General features: G+C 39.0%; 1 protein-coding gene across 1 annotated transcript in view; it reads right to left on the bottom strand.

The window, feature by feature from the left end:
- The window catches only part of LOC126174945 (protein fuzzy), a 149170-nt gene that overhangs the window by 71118 nt on the left and 58360 nt on the right, over positions 1-19692 (bottom strand). The window contains exon 5 of the mRNA XM_049921402.1: positions 198-398. Coding sequence (XP_049777359.1) covers positions 198-398 — 201 coding nt within the window. The remainder of the gene's footprint in view (positions 1-197; positions 399-19692) is intronic.

Raw genomic sequence — 19692 nt, 5'->3', positions numbered from 1 at the left:
CAGAAGTCGTCAAGCTCTAGTATGCCAGACAGCTGGTAACAATAAATGCATATATCACTTAAAGGTGAAAGTACAGCTAACAGGAACAGCCATTATGTATTTAATAGTCAGTGAATGGTAGCAGAATACCACCACGCATGGTGACAGATTGTGTGTAGAATGGGTGCATTCAGTACACAGCTGAAGCATATACTTACATGTGGACTTTTAACTGGCAGGAAGACTGGAACATCATGAGCCACAGTATGTTCATTACCACACTGCAGCAGAAGAACCAGCAACTGCCTTTCTACTGGTGCCAATGACCACCAACTGGATGTGGCAACTGACACACAACCACGAATCATGAGAACTCCATAGGAGGAACCGACACACTCACAGAAGGCATCTAAAATTCCCTGAAATCAAAGCTGTTTATTAAGGTACAAAAACTCACATAAGGTTAAAATACTGTTATTAATCTTCACTATTTAAAATCTCTGTACACCATTCATAATACACAGATCTTTCAGTTTAATAAGTCACAGCTGCAAAATACTAACGCGAATTCTTTACAGACGAATGGAAAAACTGGTAGAAGCCGACCTCGGGGAAGATCAGTTTGGATTCCGTAGAAATGTTGGAACTCGTGAGGCAATACTGACCTTACGACTTATCTTAGAAGAAAGATTAAGAAAAGGCAAACCTACGTTTCTAGCATTTGTAGACTTAGAGAAAGCTTTTGACAATGTTAACTGGAATACTCTCTTTCAAATTCTGAAGGTGGCAGGGGTAAAATACAGGGAGCGAAAGGCTATTTACAGTTTGTACAGAAACCAGATGGCAGTTATAAGAGTCGAGGGGCATGAAAGGGAAGCAGTGGTTGGGAAAGGAGTAAGACAGGGTTGTAGCCTCTCCCCGATGTTATTCAATCTGTATATTGAGCAAGCAGTAAAGGAAACAAAAGAAAAATTTGGAGTAGGTATTAAAATTCATGGAGAAGAAGTAAAAACTTTGAGGTTCGCCGATGACATTGTAATTCTGTCAGAGACAGCAAAGGACTTGGAAGAGCAGTTGAACGGAATGGACAGTGTCTTGAAAGGAGGATATAAGATGAACATCAACAAAAGCAAAACGAGGATAATGGAATGTAGTCAAATTAAGTCGGGTGATGCTGAGGGAATTAGATTAGGAAATGAGACACTTAAAGTAGTAAAGGAGTTTTGCTATTTAGGGAGTAAAATAACCGATGATGGTCGAAGTAGAGAGGATATAAAATGTAGACTGGCAATGGCAAGGAAAGCGTTTCTCAAGAAGAGGAATTTGTTAACATCGAGTATAGATTTAAGTGTCAGGAAGTCGTTTCTCAAAGTATTTGTATGGAGTGTAGCCATGTATGGAAGTGAAACATGGACGATAACTAGTTTGGACAAGAAGAGAATAGAAGCTTTCGAAATGTGGTGCTACAGAAGAATGCTGAAGATAAGGTGGGTAGATCACGTAACTAATGAGGAGGTATTGAATAGGATTGGGGAGAAGAGAAGTTTGTGGCACAACTTGACTAGAAGAAGGGATCGGTTGGTAGGACATGTTTTGAGGCATCAAGGGATCACAAATTTAGCATTGGAGGGCAGTGTGGAGGGTAAAAATCGTAGAGGGAGACCAAGAGATGAATACACTAAGCAGATTCAGAAGGATGTAGGTTGCAGTAGATACTGGGAGATGAAGAAGCTTGCACAGGATAGAGTAGCATGGAGAGCTGCATCAAACCAGTCTCAGGACTGAAGACCACAACAACAACAGATCTTTCAGGAACACCGGGATGAATGGCCACCACCAAACTGAGGCCAAGAGCAAAGTGTACCGCTCTGCGGCGCAACATGCAGCTGAACTTAACATGTTTGATTTCAATGGCTGCTTCACAACCTGAGCCATCTCGATCCTCCCTGCCACCACTAGCTTTTCTGAACTGCACAGATGGGAGTCGTCCTTCCAACACATTCTTCGCACCATAAATCATCCTGGTCTCAACCTACAATAACCTACTGTCCCCTCTGCCTTCACCCAACAGTTTCTGCCCTCACTGCACTACCACCTCCTCCCAATTCACATCCCCACACCCTCATTGGGCACTGCTCTCTGCCAATTTACCCACTGGTCTTTTCCCCTTCTCTGATCCTCTCCTTTTTGAATCCCCTCCCCCCCCCCCCCCCCTCCATTCCCCACAGCCTCCTGAAAATACAACTGGCAGCCTTGAACTAACACCATCTAGTCGCTCTACACACTGCCAGGCTGCATCGACTTCTCTCCATCCACCAGTACCGTGTTATCCCTCCCCTTCCCCGGACCACTCTGGATTGCTGCTTCCATCTGAAACAACACAGCTGCTTTCTGTCTGGAGCAGCCGGAGATAGTGGTCATGTGTGCAAGATGTGTACTTGCTCGTGTGAATGTGTGCATGTTTTCCTTTCTGAAGAAGGTTTTGACTAAAAGCTCAAAGTGTGACAGTCTCCTAGTTGTGCTCATCTGCAACTCAACAGGTATTCTTTATGATGAGTAGCAATCTACCCTTTTCATAATATTGCTGATATTCCAACCTGGACCTTCCATTGCTGAATATACACTGAAGAGCCAAAGAAATTGGTACGCCTGCCTAATATCGTGTAGGGCCCCCGTGAGCACGCAGAAGTGCCGCAACATGACTTGGCATGGAGTCGACTAATGTCTGAAGTAGTGCTGGAGGGAATTCACACCATGAATCCATAAATCCAGAAGACTATGAGGGGTGGAGATCTCTTCTGAACAGCACATTGCAAGGCATCCCAGATAAGCTCAATAATGTTCATGCCTGGGGAGCTTGGTGGCCAGAGGAAGTGTTTCAACTCAGAAGAATGTTCCTGGAGCAACTGCAGCAATTCTAGACATTTGAGGTGTCACATTGTCCTGCTGGAATTGCTGAAGTCTGTCGGAATGCACAACGGACGTTAATGGATGCAGGTGATCAGATAGGATGCTTATATATGTGTCACCTGTCAAGAGTCATATCAAGGATCCCATATCACCCCAACTGCACACACCCCACACCATTACAGACCCTCGACCAGCTCGAAAAGTCCCCTACTGTCACGCAGGGTCCATAGGTTCACTAGGTTGTCTCCATACCTATACATGTCCACGTCCACCCACATGATACAATTTGAAATGAGACTTATCCAACCAGGTAACACATTTCCAGTCATCAACAGTGCAATGTCGGTGTTGATGGGCCCAGGTGAGGCGTTAAGCTTTGTGTCGTGCAGTCACCAAGGGTACATGAGTGGCCCTTCAGCTCCAAAAGCCCATATCGATGATGTTTCGTTGAATGGTTCACACGCTGACACTTGTTGATGACCTAGCACTGAAATCTGCAGCAGTTTGCGGAAGTGTTGCACTTCTGTCACCTCGAACGATTCTCTTCAGTCGTCGTTGGTCCCGTTCTTGCAGGATCTTTTTCCGGTCAAATGATGTTTGAGATTTGATGTTTTACTGGATTCCTGATATTCACAGTACACTTGTGTAATAGTCGTACAGGAAAATCCCCACTTCATCGCTACCTCGGAGATGCTGTGTCCCATCACTCGTACGCCAACTGTAACACCATGTTCAAACTTACTTAAATCTTGAAACCTGCCATTGTAGCAGCAGTAACCCAGCTAACAACTGAGCCAGACACTTGTCGTCTTCTATAGGTGTTGCCGACTGCAGTGCCGTATTCTGCCAATTTTCATATCTCTGTATTTGAATATGCATACCTGTGCAAGTTTCTTTGGCACTTCAGTGTATTATTCTCATTCATATCACATAACAATGCTAAATAACAACTGAAATACTCACTTCTGACTGCAGTCTGATTCTCTCAACAAAATGTGTATAAAATATATTACAGTATTCTGAAATGTAATCACCATATTTAGAATATTTCCAGTTTTTAGTACAAATAAACACAAAATCTATTCTCAAAATGCACAGCTACATACAAAACTGACAATGTGCACAAATTTTTGTTTAAGAGACATTACACTCATGTGTAATTCCAAAGAAAAACTGAATAAACACTTGGAAAGCATGTGTTTACACATATACTCACTAATGGTGAATGGGTGAATTTTGTTGCTTAAATGAGGATAACAACTGCTGATATGAAAGTGAAAACACACCAATTTCTACTAATGAAGCCTACTCAGTTTTCTCCAATATCCACTTATTTTTAAGTGGAAATAATCACCACAAAAGATTGCAAGTATGCCTATGTCTGCAGCTACACAATGGTTAGTGAAGTCGCACACTGCCATAAAAGACTGAATAGTTAAGAAAGACAAATAAAAATTCACACACATCTAACAATATGAGCAACCACAACTGAACTGCTAAACGCAGAAAGGGCTTCAGTCGCAAAATTTCCAAAATGAAATTTTGACGGAAATCATACCTTTATGGGGATTTCCATCATTCTGAGCATAAAGGTATTTAGTCCACTGCTTGGACTGAAGTTTTTTGTTTAGAATTCTACGCAGAAAGGAATTCACTCCAGGACTGAAGCCCTTCTTTCTAAGAAACTGCATTTCAGCACAGAAGTTGGACACTTTCAGGATAATTCTGTTAACTTTAATGTGCAAAATATACTGGCCAAACTGTACAATTTATTTGTTGGAGGGCAAGAGCTGATACTGTACACTGTAGACATACACATTTCTTCTGTAGATAATATTTCCAGTTTTATTTCTGAAAGAGATGGAAGGCCCCACTGTATCCAGGCAAAAAATGAAAAGCAATCCTTTAACAGGAAAGAGGAATATTTCAAAAACAGCAAAACTAAAAGTTCAAGAATGAATTGACTATAAAGTACAATGCATAACAGCTATTGGGTTCATGCATAAGTTCATAGTATTTTTCCATAAGATTAATAAACACAACAGATATATATAACAGAGACTTTAGTCATCAATACTGTATTCTATTTCACTATTTACAACAGTCAGCCAATGCTGCAATAACTTTTTGATTCTCCAACTGTAGAAATCATGTAATTCAGAAGTGAAGAACTTGTGAAGCCATGTTTGGAGCACATTTTCTCCCAGAAAAGAAGCTTCTCGAAAGTTGTTCGGTAGAGATCAGAAAAGATGAAAATCTGAGGGTGCAAAATAAAGTGAATAAGCTGGGTGCAAATGACTTCCCAACCCAGCTCCCGTATAGAGTTTTTGTCAGTCTACCAGAATGCGAACAGGTGTGATCATGGAGTCGCATCACTTCACGATGTCTTCCAGGTCGTTCTTGGCCTGCATTTGCAAGATGTCTCAGTTGTTGACAATAAATGTCAGCAGTGAGGGTTACATCCCAAGGAAGCAATTCATAGTACACCACACCACTGTTGTTCCACCAGGTACATAACATTATCTTCTGTGGATGCATGCAGGTCTTTGTAAGAGGAGTTGCTGCTTTGTTTGGGATCAACCACTCCTTTCTTTTCCTTATGTCAGCATAAAGACACCATTTCTCATTGCCAATAATGATACAGGATATGAATGGTCAGTGTTATTCACTAGCCAATTCATGACGAGCAAGCAGAGATGAACATATGGCCACCTGCTGATTTTTGTGTTTTTGCCTTACAGCATGCGGTGTCCATACACCCAATTTCTGAAACTTCCACACTGCATGCAAACATCACACCATGGTGTAATGATCACAGTTCATCACATTTGCCAGTTCTTGAGTACACTGACATTGATAATTGTGGATTAAAGCGTTTGAATGATCTTAATCAAATGTCAAAGGTCTTCCTGAATGTGGAAAGTCTCTAATGTCAAAACAATCCTCCTTAAAACAAGAAAACCATTTTCTTGCTGTGCTCTGTTCAATGGTATTATCCCCATACATAGAGCAAATGTTTCTGGCTGCCTCCACTACTGTCAACACTCTGCTGAAGTCAAACAGAAGAATATTTTGGAAATGTTCCTATATCTCCACTTGGCACTCCATTTTATAGCACCCACAGCTCAACTCACTATCTCCAAATACCAAAATTATAATATGTAAAACTCACATAGCGCCAGTGAGCTACAAATAAAAAATGACAATCCATAAATAAACCCACAGCAACCAGCATACCAACATGCAAAAGAAAAACACTATGAACTTATGCACCAAGCTAATAAAATTAAATCATCTGACTGTAGGTAATTCATAACTATACTGGATGTTCCTGACAGTTTCTTGAACACTGTTACTAGTGTTTGTAGTATATGATATACTGTATTACAATCCTGTTAACTGCTTAAATAGGTTTCTAGACTGGATTATTTTATGTTCACAGTTGCAAGAGATTCAAGTGCTTTCAAGCCATTAGTGCTGATGAAAAGGAAGCTATTTTTCTATAGCTTCATGACCTCCCCTACGAGGATGAACAAGGTATTCATATCCAGACATACGTCCAGCGACACTGACACAGAAAAGAGGGTTCAGTTCGACAAGTGACCAAAGTTTTTGCTGCCCATGTAATTCTGTGCAACAACAAAAGGAAGGTACATTACAAAGCATTTCTGGCTGTTCTAGCTATAACTGACAAAAGAATGGAACGACTGGGAAAGCTGTCTATATTAGATCACACTACACATGACTAAAGAGGGAAAGTCCCAGTGTAAACATTTTGTCACCCAAAATCTGATAACTTATCAAGGAACATATAAACAGCTAACCAGTAAAAGAAAGCCACTACTCTTGGAGGACAAGTACATATTTAGACACAAGACTCAACAGAAAATTGATTCATAAAACACTCAAGGAGGAACTTATTGATGTTAAATGTAGCAACCAGACTTTTGCTTTGTTTTTCAATGAAAACTACTCCTTGTCATTTGGGTCACCTCAGGTAGATGCATGCTGCTTGGGTGAAGAATTAAAAGTTAAGATTCAAAATCCCCTTTTTAAAGACGTGGCAAAAAGGTGTGCATTGGCTGAGATGATAGAGCACAAGGAAAAGGCTAAAAGAAGCTGAAACTCTAATGAAATATCATTCCCACATATTCTCTCTGGCAACAGATTTTATGCACAACATTCAGTTACCAGTTTTCCCTGTCCACAAAACACTTTACTTGTGCCAGATGACTACTTATGTGTTTTGCACCACAGGACATTCCTCTTGAAATTACAGGGCTACATTTGTTGCCCAACAACTGTGCAGGACAGAATAAGAACCATACTTTAGTAATTCTCCTTCTACTTTTAATATACACTAGCGAAGTTAAAGAAAAAAAAGAGCAATTCTTTGCTGTCACAGGTGATTCTTTTTTGTCCTGTTACTGGGGTTTTGCTACAACTAAATGCACCCTTAGACGGTATGATTGACTGTACTCCACGCATGAAATAACCAAACTGGCCATAGAAAGCAGCACTTCCATGAAGTTTGAAGTATGAGAAGTGAAAACAGGAGTTTTTTTTGGATTTCAAAAACTGGTGGCCAATGATTCATAAAAGAAACTGCATATCAGAAGAAACTGAACCAAGATCAGTACCATGAGACAAGAAAGCACATTTTGGCATCAGCATAATGATGCATTTTTCATACAGTATCTGACTCTGTGGTTGTTTAACAACATCCAGTTTACTGATGATATCATGAAACACACAGGCTCTCTCAACCTGGGCGTATTTCAAATTCTACTTTTCTAACAAACTGTGCATATTCCAAGGGGAAAAGTCCAGCACAAGCAACAAAAATAAAGGACATTGCAAGATTACTCACTTATATACTTAATGAATATCAAGAATTCTAACTTGAAATTACATGTTGGCACAAAAGTGAAGCTGCTAATTCACAAGAGTAAGATGACTAAAGAAACTCGAAACAGTATTGCATTTTTTCCTTCTCCATTATTTTCTTAATAAATATTGATTGAAAACCAATTGTTTTACTTTCTGTAATTCTCATGATTCTTTCACATTCCTAAACTATAGCCATACCCTCAAAGTAATATATGAATCATTATCTTTTCCCCAAGAAAATACTGAAAACATAAAAATCTATTTTGGTCCATACAAAAAGGACTTAAAATACTTCAAATTCTTTGAATCTCTATAAGGACTTTTGTAATTGGTCAATAAACAACAGTGATTTTTCCCTTAGCTTTGCACTCATACTGTAGAATCCAGAAGTTTTTTTTTTTAAAGCCCTTTTGCATGGAGCGATTCAATTAATAAAATATCAACAACATCTCAGTGATGGGTATGATAATGCCCTATATAAAGTAACTGCAAACAACTGCAAATTGCCTGATGTAGAAGACAAAACAATTTCCACTTAATGCAAGGATTCGCCTTCTTCCATGAACAACACAAAGTGCAAACACCACAAAGTTATTTAATTGGATAGATAAAAAGTCTACTCAACAAGTGGCGGCAGAATACACACATAAAAAGACTGTTGTACCAGGCAAGCTTTCAGAGTCAGTGGCTCCTTCTTCAGGCATAAGAGTTTTGCTATTTGGGGAGCAAAATAACTGATCATGGTCAAAGTAGAGAGGGTATAAAATGTAGACTGGCAATGACAAGGAAAGCGTTTCTGAAGAAGAGAAATTTGTTAACATTGAGTATAGATTTAAGTGTCAGGAAGTCTTTTCTGAAAGTATTTGTATGAAGTATAGCCATGTGTGGAAGTGAAACATAGATGAGAAATAGTTTAGACAGGAAGAGAATAGAAGCTTTCGAAATGTGGTGCTACAGAAGAATGCTGAAGATCATGTAACTAATGAGGAGGTGCTGAATAGAATAGGGGAGAAGAGAAAATTGTGATACAACCTGACTAAAAGAAGGGACCAGTTGGTAGGACATATTCTGAGGCATCAAGGGATCACCAATTTAGTTTTGGAGGGAATCGTGGGGCGTAAAAATCATAGAAGTAGACCAAGAGATGAAGACACTAAGCAGATTCAAAAGGATGTAGGTTACAGGAGTTACTTGGAGATGAAGAGGCTTGCATAGGATACGGCAGCACAAAGTGCTGCATCAAACCAGTCTATGGACTGAAGATAACAACAACAACAACAACAACAACAACAACAGCTTACCTCTACAAATAATCTTCATCTTCTGCTGTCCATTCACATTTAATCTTATCAACTCTTTAAAAATAAAGGTTTGTGTTGTTACAATTAAATCAGTAGTAGAAGAATCAAATAGATTATTGTTCAGCTGTTTGCAACATACGGAATTATTTATGTAATGAATCTTGTCATAGTGCTATTTTCCCAAATAGTCTTAAATATGCTACCACCAAAACATTTCCCAAACAATGAGATGAAACAACAGTCAAGAATAATCAATCCTTCTAACTAAAGGCAGCATTTTCAAAACAAACAACAAATGGACGAGGTTGTGTACAGCAAAACCTATACATACTTGGACTGGCATCCTCTGTGAAGGAAGAAGCTGACAGGGAAAGTGTCATGAAATGAAACATGCTAGCAGTGTAGTGCTTGCTAAGGTATGCTGTGTAAATTGTACTGTTTCAAATTTTACCATACAAACCAGCAGAAAATTGTTTTGTAAAAGTTTCTCAAACTTGATAATTTTACGAAGTCAAGCTTTATGCTTTATTATAAAATATTTTGTGTAAAAGAATCATATTGCTTTTGAAAAATAATCTTACGTTTAGTATGGAGCAATTATTCCTCTTCTCATAAAAGAAGTTAAAAAACCTCTTTATGTAAGTAAAGGCTAATGCAAAAGCATGGTATTACACACCACTTTAAATCAGATTGTCTAAAATTTTTATTAATGTAAGTATTATTATTATTATTATGGCAGTCATAAGAGTCAAGGGACATGAAAGGTAAGCAGTGGTTGGGAAGGGAGTGAGACATGGTTGTAGCCTATCCCCGACGTTATTCAATCTGTATATTGAGCAAGCAGTACAGGAAACAAAAGAAAAATTTGGAGTAGGTATTAAAATCCATGGAGAAGAAATAAAAACTTTGGGGTTCACCGATAACATTGTAATCCTGTCAGAGATAGCAAAGGACTTGGAAGAGCAGTTGAACGGAATGGACAGTGTCTTGAAAGGAGGATATAAGATGAACATCAACAAAAGCAAAACGAGGATAATGGAATGTAGTCGAATTAAGACGGGTGATGATGAGGGAATTAGATTAGGAAATGAGACACTTAAAGTAGTAAAGGAGTTTTGCTACTCGGGGAGCAATATAACTGATGATGGTCGAAGTAGAGAGTATATAAAATGTAGACTGGTAATGTCAAGGAAAGCGTTTCTGAAGAGAGAAATTTGTTAACGTCGAGTGTAAATTTAAGTGTCAGGAAGTCGTTTCTGAAAGTATTTGTATGGAGCGTAGCCATGTATGGAAGTGAAACATGGACAATAAATAGTTTGGACAAGAAGAGAATAGAAGCTTTCGAAATGTGATGCTACAGAAGAATGCTGAAGATTAGATGGGTAGATCGCATAACTAATGAGGAGGTACTGAATAGAATTGGGGAGAAGAGGAGTTTGTGGCACAACTTGACTAGAAGAAGGGATCAGTTGGTAGGACATGTTCTGAGGCATCAAGGCATCACCAATTTAGTACTGGAGGGCAGCGTGGAGGGTAAAAACCGTAGGGGGAGACCAAGAGATGAATACACTAAGCAGATTCAGAAGGATGTAGGCTGCAGTACGTACTGGGAGATGAAGCAGCTTGCACAGTATAGAGTAGCATGGAGAGCTGCATCAAACCAGTCTCAGGACTGAAGATCACAACAACAACAATAACATTATTATTTTTACATTATAAAGTTTCTAGCTTTACTATAGCTAAAAATATGGTAAGATAGCTATTTTTTCAGCAGAGTTGTTACTTTTCAGGATGTAAAAAAAAAAAAAAAAAAAAAAAAAAACAATGTATTAAAAAATTATGTTAAAGGACGGAGAAATTCGGGAAGACGTCTATGCCCAAACTCTTTGTCTTTAAATATGTCTGCTTGTGTCTGTATATGTGTGGATGGATATGTGTGTGTGTGCGAGTGTATACCCGTCCTTTTTTCCCCCTAAGGTAAGTCTTTCCGCTCCCGGGACTGGAATGACTCCTTACCCTCTCCCTTAAAACCCACATCCTTTCATCTTTCCCTCTCCTTCCCTCTTTCCTGATGAGGCAACAGTTTGTTGCGAAAGCTTGAATTTTGTATGTATGTTTGTGTTCGTTTGTGTGTCTGTCAACCTGCCAGCACTTTCATTTGGTAAGTCACATCATCTTTGTTTTTAGGTATATTAAAAAATTAGATAGATATGAAAGCTATATGATTCAATTATAAAAGCAGTAAACAGAATCCATTGTTGAGATGCACCTACAGTCCTTTAAGAACATTTCCATTAAAACAAAAATAACTATGTCTTTGTATGTGGACAAAATCTCAAAAATGTGTCTGCAACACACACAAAAATCATCCACCCATCAAAGAAGACCAAGACAAAGACAAAAAGTACAACAACACAAAAACAACAAAACTGATTAGAAATAATGTATCCAAAGGTAGTGGCTTAGAGTCCTTCGGCAGTGTAAATTAAGTAATCACGTAATTATGGTATTATTTTACCTTCTGCCTGCTTCCAGTTTTAAATTTCTAAGCTGGCTTTGACAATGAGAAATAATGTGTTTCCATAATTCCAAAAGGGGCTTTGGTCATCATCTGGTTATTACAAACATAATATCCACTAACTATTCAATGCAACAAGAAGCATTCAAGCACGACCTCCAAAACAGGGCTGAACCACAGTCTCACATAAATTCTTTCAGGAAGTAAAGCAACCAGATGCACACATCACTTCTATTTCTCATTTATTTATTTATTAATGTGTTAAATACCACTGACACACAACTACGAAACACATCATTACAACAACAACAAATAAAGGCTTAAAATCAATAATAACAGTAGTCCTGCAGAGATACTGATTTCAAAATTGGGCTGTAGAAAATCATGGCGATCATATATCTCACCTATCTTAAGGATCCATTTTGGCATTCAGTTCAAATGATCTGAGAAAACCCAGAGCTCTCATTATAAGGACAATAGTACCTAAAATCCTATTGTTTTATCAACAACCACATTTAAACAGATCTAATGTTCATTAATCAACTAATTGATTTCATTTACCATAAATTCTATCATTAAACAGAGTCTTCACGGAGTTGGAACAGAAAATTATCTACTTCTTAAATTATTCAGGTGCTTTTTTCATCTAATAAGTCTTTTCATCTAATGGTAAAATCAAAACCCGTTTTGTACTAACTTTAGCGTTAATAACAATATAGAGGAGATGTTAAGTTGCAGAGAGGCACAACAAAAAGACTACTAAACATGTGGGGTTTTGGCCACGAAAAGACCTTCATCTAAAATATATATATATATATATATACGGTTATAATAGAAGGAAACATTCCATGAAGGAAAAATATATTTAAAAACAAAGATGATGTGACTTACCAAATGAAAGTGCTGGCAGGTCGACAGACACACAAACAAACACAAACATACACACAAAATCCAAGCTTTCGCAACCAACGGTTGCCTCGTCAGGAAAGAGGGAAGGAGAAGGAAAGACAAAAGGATATGGGTTTTAAGGGAGAGGGTAAGGAGTCATTCCAATCCCGGGAGCGGAAAGACTTACCTTAGGGGGAAAAAAGGACAGGTATACACTCGCACACACACACACATATCCATCCACACATACACAGACACAAGCAGACATTTGTAAAGGCAAAGAGTTTGGGCAGAGATGATCTCTGCCCAAACTCTTTGCCTTTACAAATGTCTGCTTGTGTCTGTGTATGTGTGGATGGATATGTGTGTGTGTGTGCGAGTGTATACCTGTCCTTTTTTCCCCCTAAGGTAAGTCTTTCCGCTCCCGGGATTGGAATGACTCCTTACCCTCTCCCTTAAAACCCATATCCTTTTGTCTTTCCTTCTCCTTCCCTCTTTCCTGACGAGGCAACCGTTGGTTGCGAAAGCTTGGATTTTGTGTGTATGTTTGTGTTTGTTTGTGTGTCTGTCGACCTGCCAGCACTTTCATATATATATATATATATATATATATATATATATATATATATATATATATATATATATATATATATAATAGAAGGAAACATTCCACGAAGGAAAAATATACTTAAAAACAAAGATAATGTGACTTACCAAATGAAAGTGCTGGCAGGTCGTTTGTGTGTCTGTCGACCTGCCAGCACTTTCATTTGGTAAGTCACATTATCTTTGTTTTTAAGTATATATATATATATATATATAGACACACACACACACACACACAGTCACATGACCACTGTCTGTGGCCACTGATGTCAGACTGCAAGCAGCTGCACATGATGGGAGAAGTAATCTAGGTGATGGGGGTAAGGAGTCTGGGATAGGAAGGGGTAGGGATAGCTGAGTACGGATGGGTGATAATAAAGTGCTGCTTGTGGAATTATGCAGAGACATGGTGGAGACAGGGTGTCTGTGGCCACTGATGTCAGACTGCAAGCAGCTGCACATGATGGGAGAAGTAATCTAGGTGATGGGGGTAAGGAGTCTGGGATAGGAAGGGGTAGGGATAGCTGAGTACGGATGGGTGATAATAAAGTGCTGCTTGTGGAATTATGCAGAGACATGGTGGAGACAGGGTAGGGCAGCTTGCTGCAGTCAGGAAGTTAGATAGTGGAAAAGAAGAGAAGTAGATAAGGAGAAAAAAAGACTGTGGATGCGTTGGTAGAACAGAAGGCTGTGCAGTGCTGGTGTGGGAAGGGGATAGGTGGATGAAGTACAAGGACTAACAAAAGCTGAGGCCAGGGGGATTACGGAAATGTAGGGTATATTGCAGGAGGGATCCCCACTTGAGCAGTTCAGAAAAGCTGGTGTTGGTAGGAAGGATCGAGATGGGGTTTTCCAATTTCCTGCCCTGATATCTGTCAGCAATGTTAAAGACTTTAGTACCACAACACAAAAACCCATTCTGAACCCAAGACAGGGATGCATAGTATATATCTAATCCATGAATACTTCTTATGTTTGTTGAGTAGTTTGTCCAACCTTGAATTTATTTATTTACATAACTGATAATTTTCTAAGATTTGTTTCTTTTTATATGAGATCAACACTAGTCTTCGTCTCACTACCATCTGTGAGCACTCTGAATTCAGCCAGACTGTTCCACATCTTCTATCAGTGACTAATATTTTCTGTCTTGGTATAGAGCTGCATGAACCATCATTAATTGCAATGAGTAGTTCTTTACAGTATTATCAAACAGAAACTTTTGGAGCTGTAGCTTTCAGTTTTTCTCACATAACGCTACTGTGTTTCTCAAAGTTGGCTTGTTTTATTTTCCAATAACTCTTTCTATAATATTTACAGAGTAATATCACTTCATCTGTAACTTCTACGACTATAGTGTAATGGTCTCCCCTTCCAATTTTCCCATTCCTTCAAAATTTTCCAAACTGATTTTGAGAATGAGTGCATTTGGTCTTCTGCCAACAACTAGGCTCAAACTTAACTTCTTGTTTGCAGTGTTTATTGTTCCATTTTCATTCCATACAAGGCTACACCCCAACCAAATGCTTCAAGAATATTATCAATAAAAAAACCACATGGTGGGTTGGGATACTAATTAAAGTAACCGAAACGGGTATAACATCTCAGCTTCTCCACTGTCTCTTATATTCAACCATGTTTTGAGATGTGATGCTTGCTCAAAAAGTTGAAGTACACAGGAGTTAAATCTTTATTCAAGAAAGTGTCAAGGGAAGATATAGGTAAATGCCCAGAGTATTGGAGAAATTAGATCCGAGACATCCTCTGCCGATGGTGTCATTTGATGAAGTACGTAGGGGGATGGGGATCAGTACACCACTCTCCTGGCCATTGTCCGTTTTCATAACCCGGAGCTGTTACTACTCAGTCATGTAGCTCATCAGTTGGTATCATAACGCTGATGCACTCCGTTCCAGTCCTCACACCAAGGAAAAATCTCTGGCAGTACCGGGAATCAAATCCGTGTCTTCTGCTTGGAAGTCAGCAGCGCTAATTGCTCAGCAATGGAGGCGGACATGATTGTAAAATACTGACATGAATTATTTATTAGAAGCCAACCTCAGGGAAGATCAGTTTGGATTCTGGAGAACTTTAGGAACATGCAAAGCAATACTGATCCTAAGCCTTATCTAAAGAAAGGCAAATCTCCATTCATAGCACTTGCAAAGTTAGAGAAATCTTTTGACAATGCTGACTGGAATGCACTCTCAGGAATTCTGAGGGTAGTGGAGACAACATACTAGGAGTGAAAGGCTATCTACGAGGGTCACTCCAAAAGAAATGCACACTATTTTTGTAAAAATATAATTTTCATTCTGCATGTGTGAAAGTTTTACAGTGTGTAGATATATCCTTCCCACTTGTTTTCAAACTTAGTTCAACCTGTTCCCGTGAATGGCGCTGTCACAGCACGTCTTTAAGATGGCTGCTACACTTGACGTTCGTCAGAAGCAACGTGCTGTCATAGAATTCCTGTGCTGTGAAAACAAGACAGTGGGAAACATCCACAAGAGGTTGAAAAAGGTGTTTGGAGATGCTGCTGTCGTTCACAGTACAGTTAGTTGGTGGGCAAGCAGGTTACGTGATGAAAGCGGGCACGGCAATATTGAGGATTGTCCTCGCAGCAGTAGGCCTCATACTGCACACACTTCAGACAATGTGCAGAGAGTTAACAAATTGGTGACTGCAGACAGATGCATCAGAGTGAACAAATTGTCACGCTACATTGGGATAGGGGAAGGAAGTGTTTGCAGAGTATTGAAAGCGTTTGTGTTAAAAAAGGTTTGTGCCAGGTGGGTTCCCAGGATGTTGACAGTGGCTCACAAAGAAACAAGAAAAACGGTATGCAGCGAACTTTTGGAGCAGTACGAGAATGGTGGAGATGAATTTCTTGGAAGAATTGTGACAGGTGATGAAACATGGCTCCATAATTTTTCGCCAGAGACGAAGAGGCAATCAATGGAGTGGCATCATGCAAATTCACCCAAGAAAAAAAAATTCAAAACCACGCCTTCTGCTGGAAAAGTTATGGCTATGGTGTTTTTCGATTCCGAAGGACTCTTGCTTGTGGACATCATGCCAAGTGGAATCACCATAAACTTTGATGCATATGTGGCGACACTGAAGAAACTTCAAGCTCGACTGAGTCGTGTTTGACCACATCGGCAAAAGCAGGATGTTTTGCTGCTGCACAACAATGCACGGCCACATGTCAGTCAAAAAACCATGGAAGCGATCACAAAACTTGGATGGAAAACACTGAAACACCTGCCTTACAGTCCGGACCTGGCTCCATGTGATTATAATCTCTTTGGGAAACTGAAAGACTCTCTTCGTGGAACAAAGTTTGAAGATGATGACTCCCTTGTGCACGCTGCCAAACAATGGCTCCAACAGGTTGGTCCAGAATTTTACCATGCAGGTATACAGGCGCTGGTTCCAAGATGGCGTCAGGCGGTTGATAGGGATGGAAATTATGTGGAGAAATGAAAATATTGTTCCTAAAGGATGTATCTACACACTGTAAAACTTTCAAACATGTACAATAAAAGATGGATTAAAAAAAATAGTGTGCATTTCTTTTGGAATGACCCTCGTACCACTTGTACAGACAGCAGACTGCAGTTAAAGGACACGAAAAGGAAGCAGTGACTGAGAAGCGAGTGAGATAGGGTTGTAGCCTATCCCCGATGTTAATCTGCACATTGAGCAAGCAGTAAAAGAAACCAAGGAGAAATTTGGGAAGGAAATTAAATTTCAGGGAGAAGAAATAAAAAGCTTTGTGGTCTCCCAATGACATTGTAATCTTGCCTGAAGCAGTAAAGGACTTGAAAGGGCAGTTTAACGGAATGGATACTGGCTTCAAAAGGTGGTTTAAGATGAATGTTAACAGAAGTAGAACAAAAGTAGTCAAATCTAGTTGATTTAAATCACGTGACACTGAAGGAATTAGATTATAAAATGAGACACAAAAAGTAGTTGATGAGTTTTGCTATTTGGGCAACAAAATAGCTGATGATGGTCAAAGTGGAGAATATGTAGACTGGTTATAGCAAGAAAATCTCTCCTGAAAAAGAAAATTAATTAACATCCAATATGGGAATGATATGATAAGCCCGATAAAAAAAAGCAAGAAAAAATGCTTGTTTCATAAACAACTCACATTACTTCTCAAAATAGTCTCCTCTGATGGATATACTCTTGGGCCAGTGATCCTCCAGCTTTTTCATACATGCAGAAATACAGGTTTTCTCGAACTCTGCAAAATTCTCGTTGACTGCAACTACCACTTCCTCATGTGATGAAAATATCTTTCCAGCAATCCAAAGTAAGGGAACAGAAAGAAGTCACTTGGTGCTAATTCTGGTGAACAGGGAGGATAAGAAACCAATTCAAAGCCCAAGTCATGCACTTTCGCCATTGTTATCACTGATGTGTGTGATGGTGCATTATCCTGGCAAAAGAACACTAAAAAAGTGCTCTTTCGCCAAGATAATCCCACACATCAGCCATAACAATGGCGAAAGAGCATGTCAATCTCAATCTTTTTTCACCCAACTCAAGTTTCAAATGATCCAACAATGAAGTACCTTTTACCTTTTCAAGGTAATCTATGAGGATTATTCCTTGGAAATGCAAAAAAACAGTGGCCATCACCTTACCACCTGACAAAATGATCTTTTCCTTCTTTGGTGCACGATCACCTGCCTTTGTCCACTGTTCTGTCTGCTGTTTTGACTCTGGTGCATAATGATGGATCCAAGTTTCATCAACAGTTACAAATTGGTACAAAAAGTCTTGCAGATCATGATTAACATCACCAGACATTGTGTTGAAATGTGTTTGATATGCTTTTGATCAACTGTGAGCTATCGTGGCACCCAGCTTCTTCATAGCTAATTCTCCATGCAGGACATTATACGCTCGCTCAGTTGAGACACCTACAGTCTCAGCAATCTCATAAATTTTTATTTGGCACTCTTACATTACTGTAGATTATATTTTGTCAATAATTTCCATTGTGGTGACTTCAGCGGGAAGGTCAGAGCATGCTTTGTCTTTGCTGCTTGTCCAATCATTTTTAAATTCATTAACCCAAAAGTAAATGGTTTTCAATGATGCAGAGTCTGAATAAACTTCATACAATTCTGTTTTGATAAGTGTGGCAGTCCAACCCTTCAAACCAACATGTTTAATGACAGCATAAAATTAGGTTTCCTCCATTTTGACACGCAGACAACACACTGACCAATTCAGATGGCTGTCAACAATGAACTGTATGCTGCACACTGTTGAAATTCTTTATGCAATCCTTGGAATAACCAAGTTTATCAATCATGAAAGCACAACAAAATTGTTTCCATTATTTTGTTACAATTTACCAGACTTACCAAACCACCCTTGTACAAATTTAAGTGTTAGGAAGTCTTTTTTGAAGATATTTCTCTGGTGTGTGGACTTCTATGAAAGTGAAACATGGACAATAAGCAGTTCTGAAAACAATAAAAACAGAAGGTTTTGAAATATGGTGCTCAAATAATGATGAAGATTAGATAGATCGACCAAGTTACTAATTGAAGACATACTGAATCAAATTGGGGAAAAAAGGAATTTAAGATGTAATCAGACTAAAAGAAGGGATAACTGATAGGATGTGTCTCAAGTCATCAACGAGTCATCAATTTGGTAATGGAGAGAAGTACAAGAGGAGGGGGGTGGGGGATGTAAAAACTGCAGAGAGAGACCAAATGATGAATACAGTAAGCAGGTTCAAATGAGAATTGGCTGCAGTAGTTATTCGGAGATGAAGAGGCTTGCACTCGGATGACTAGCATGGAGAGCTGCATCAAATCAGTCTTCAGATTGGAAAGCACAACAGCAATATGTTATCAGTACGAATGTTTTCTGGGTGTCCAAGCCTTTTGTGATTCCAAGTGCCATGTATGTCCAAGTGCCAGCTGATGACATGTCAGAGTAGCAAGCTTAAGTTTCCATGAGCTTCATCCCTATTTTCTTTGCTACCACACACGATTAAACATGTTGTCTGTTATCCTTTGATGTTTTTCAATTGGGTTATATGATCTAAAAGATACACAAACCAATATCACTACTCATGCTCCATTTATTCTTATGCTTTCTTTCACTATGCCTTGCTGTTTTTTCGCAAAGACTGTAGAGTTCGGGTTGTATTCAAAACAACAACGAAAGACAATCTGACAGATCAAACAATGGAAAATCCAGGATGGAATGTAACAATATTAAGAAAAGGATAGTTGCTGCTCAACATATAGCAGAGTTGCTGAGACTGGCTTGAGCTGCCAGAGACTGTGGTTATGTGTATGTTTGTACGTACGTGTAGGTGTGTGTGTGTGTGTGTGTGTGTGTGTGTGTGTGTTTTGTCTATTTTCAACAAAGACCTTGTTGGCCAAAAGCTCATTTTGTGACAGTCTTTTTATTATGCCTATTCTGACTCAGCATCTCCACTATATTGTGAGTAGCAACTGTTCTTTTAATAATAGTGTTATAATCTGATAGATGTTTTTCTCCAAGGGTTATTAAAATAACCTACAAAAATGATGAGAGTTTAAAGCAATACAAAAT

Source organism: Schistocerca cancellata, chromosome 3, assembly GCF_023864275.1.
Source record: "Schistocerca cancellata isolate TAMUIC-IGC-003103 chromosome 3, iqSchCanc2.1, whole genome shotgun sequence".
Taxonomy (NCBI): domain Eukaryota; kingdom Metazoa; phylum Arthropoda; class Insecta; order Orthoptera; family Acrididae; genus Schistocerca; species Schistocerca cancellata.
Note: the sequence above shows the minus strand (reverse complement) of the source record. Positions and strands in the feature narration are given on the sequence as shown.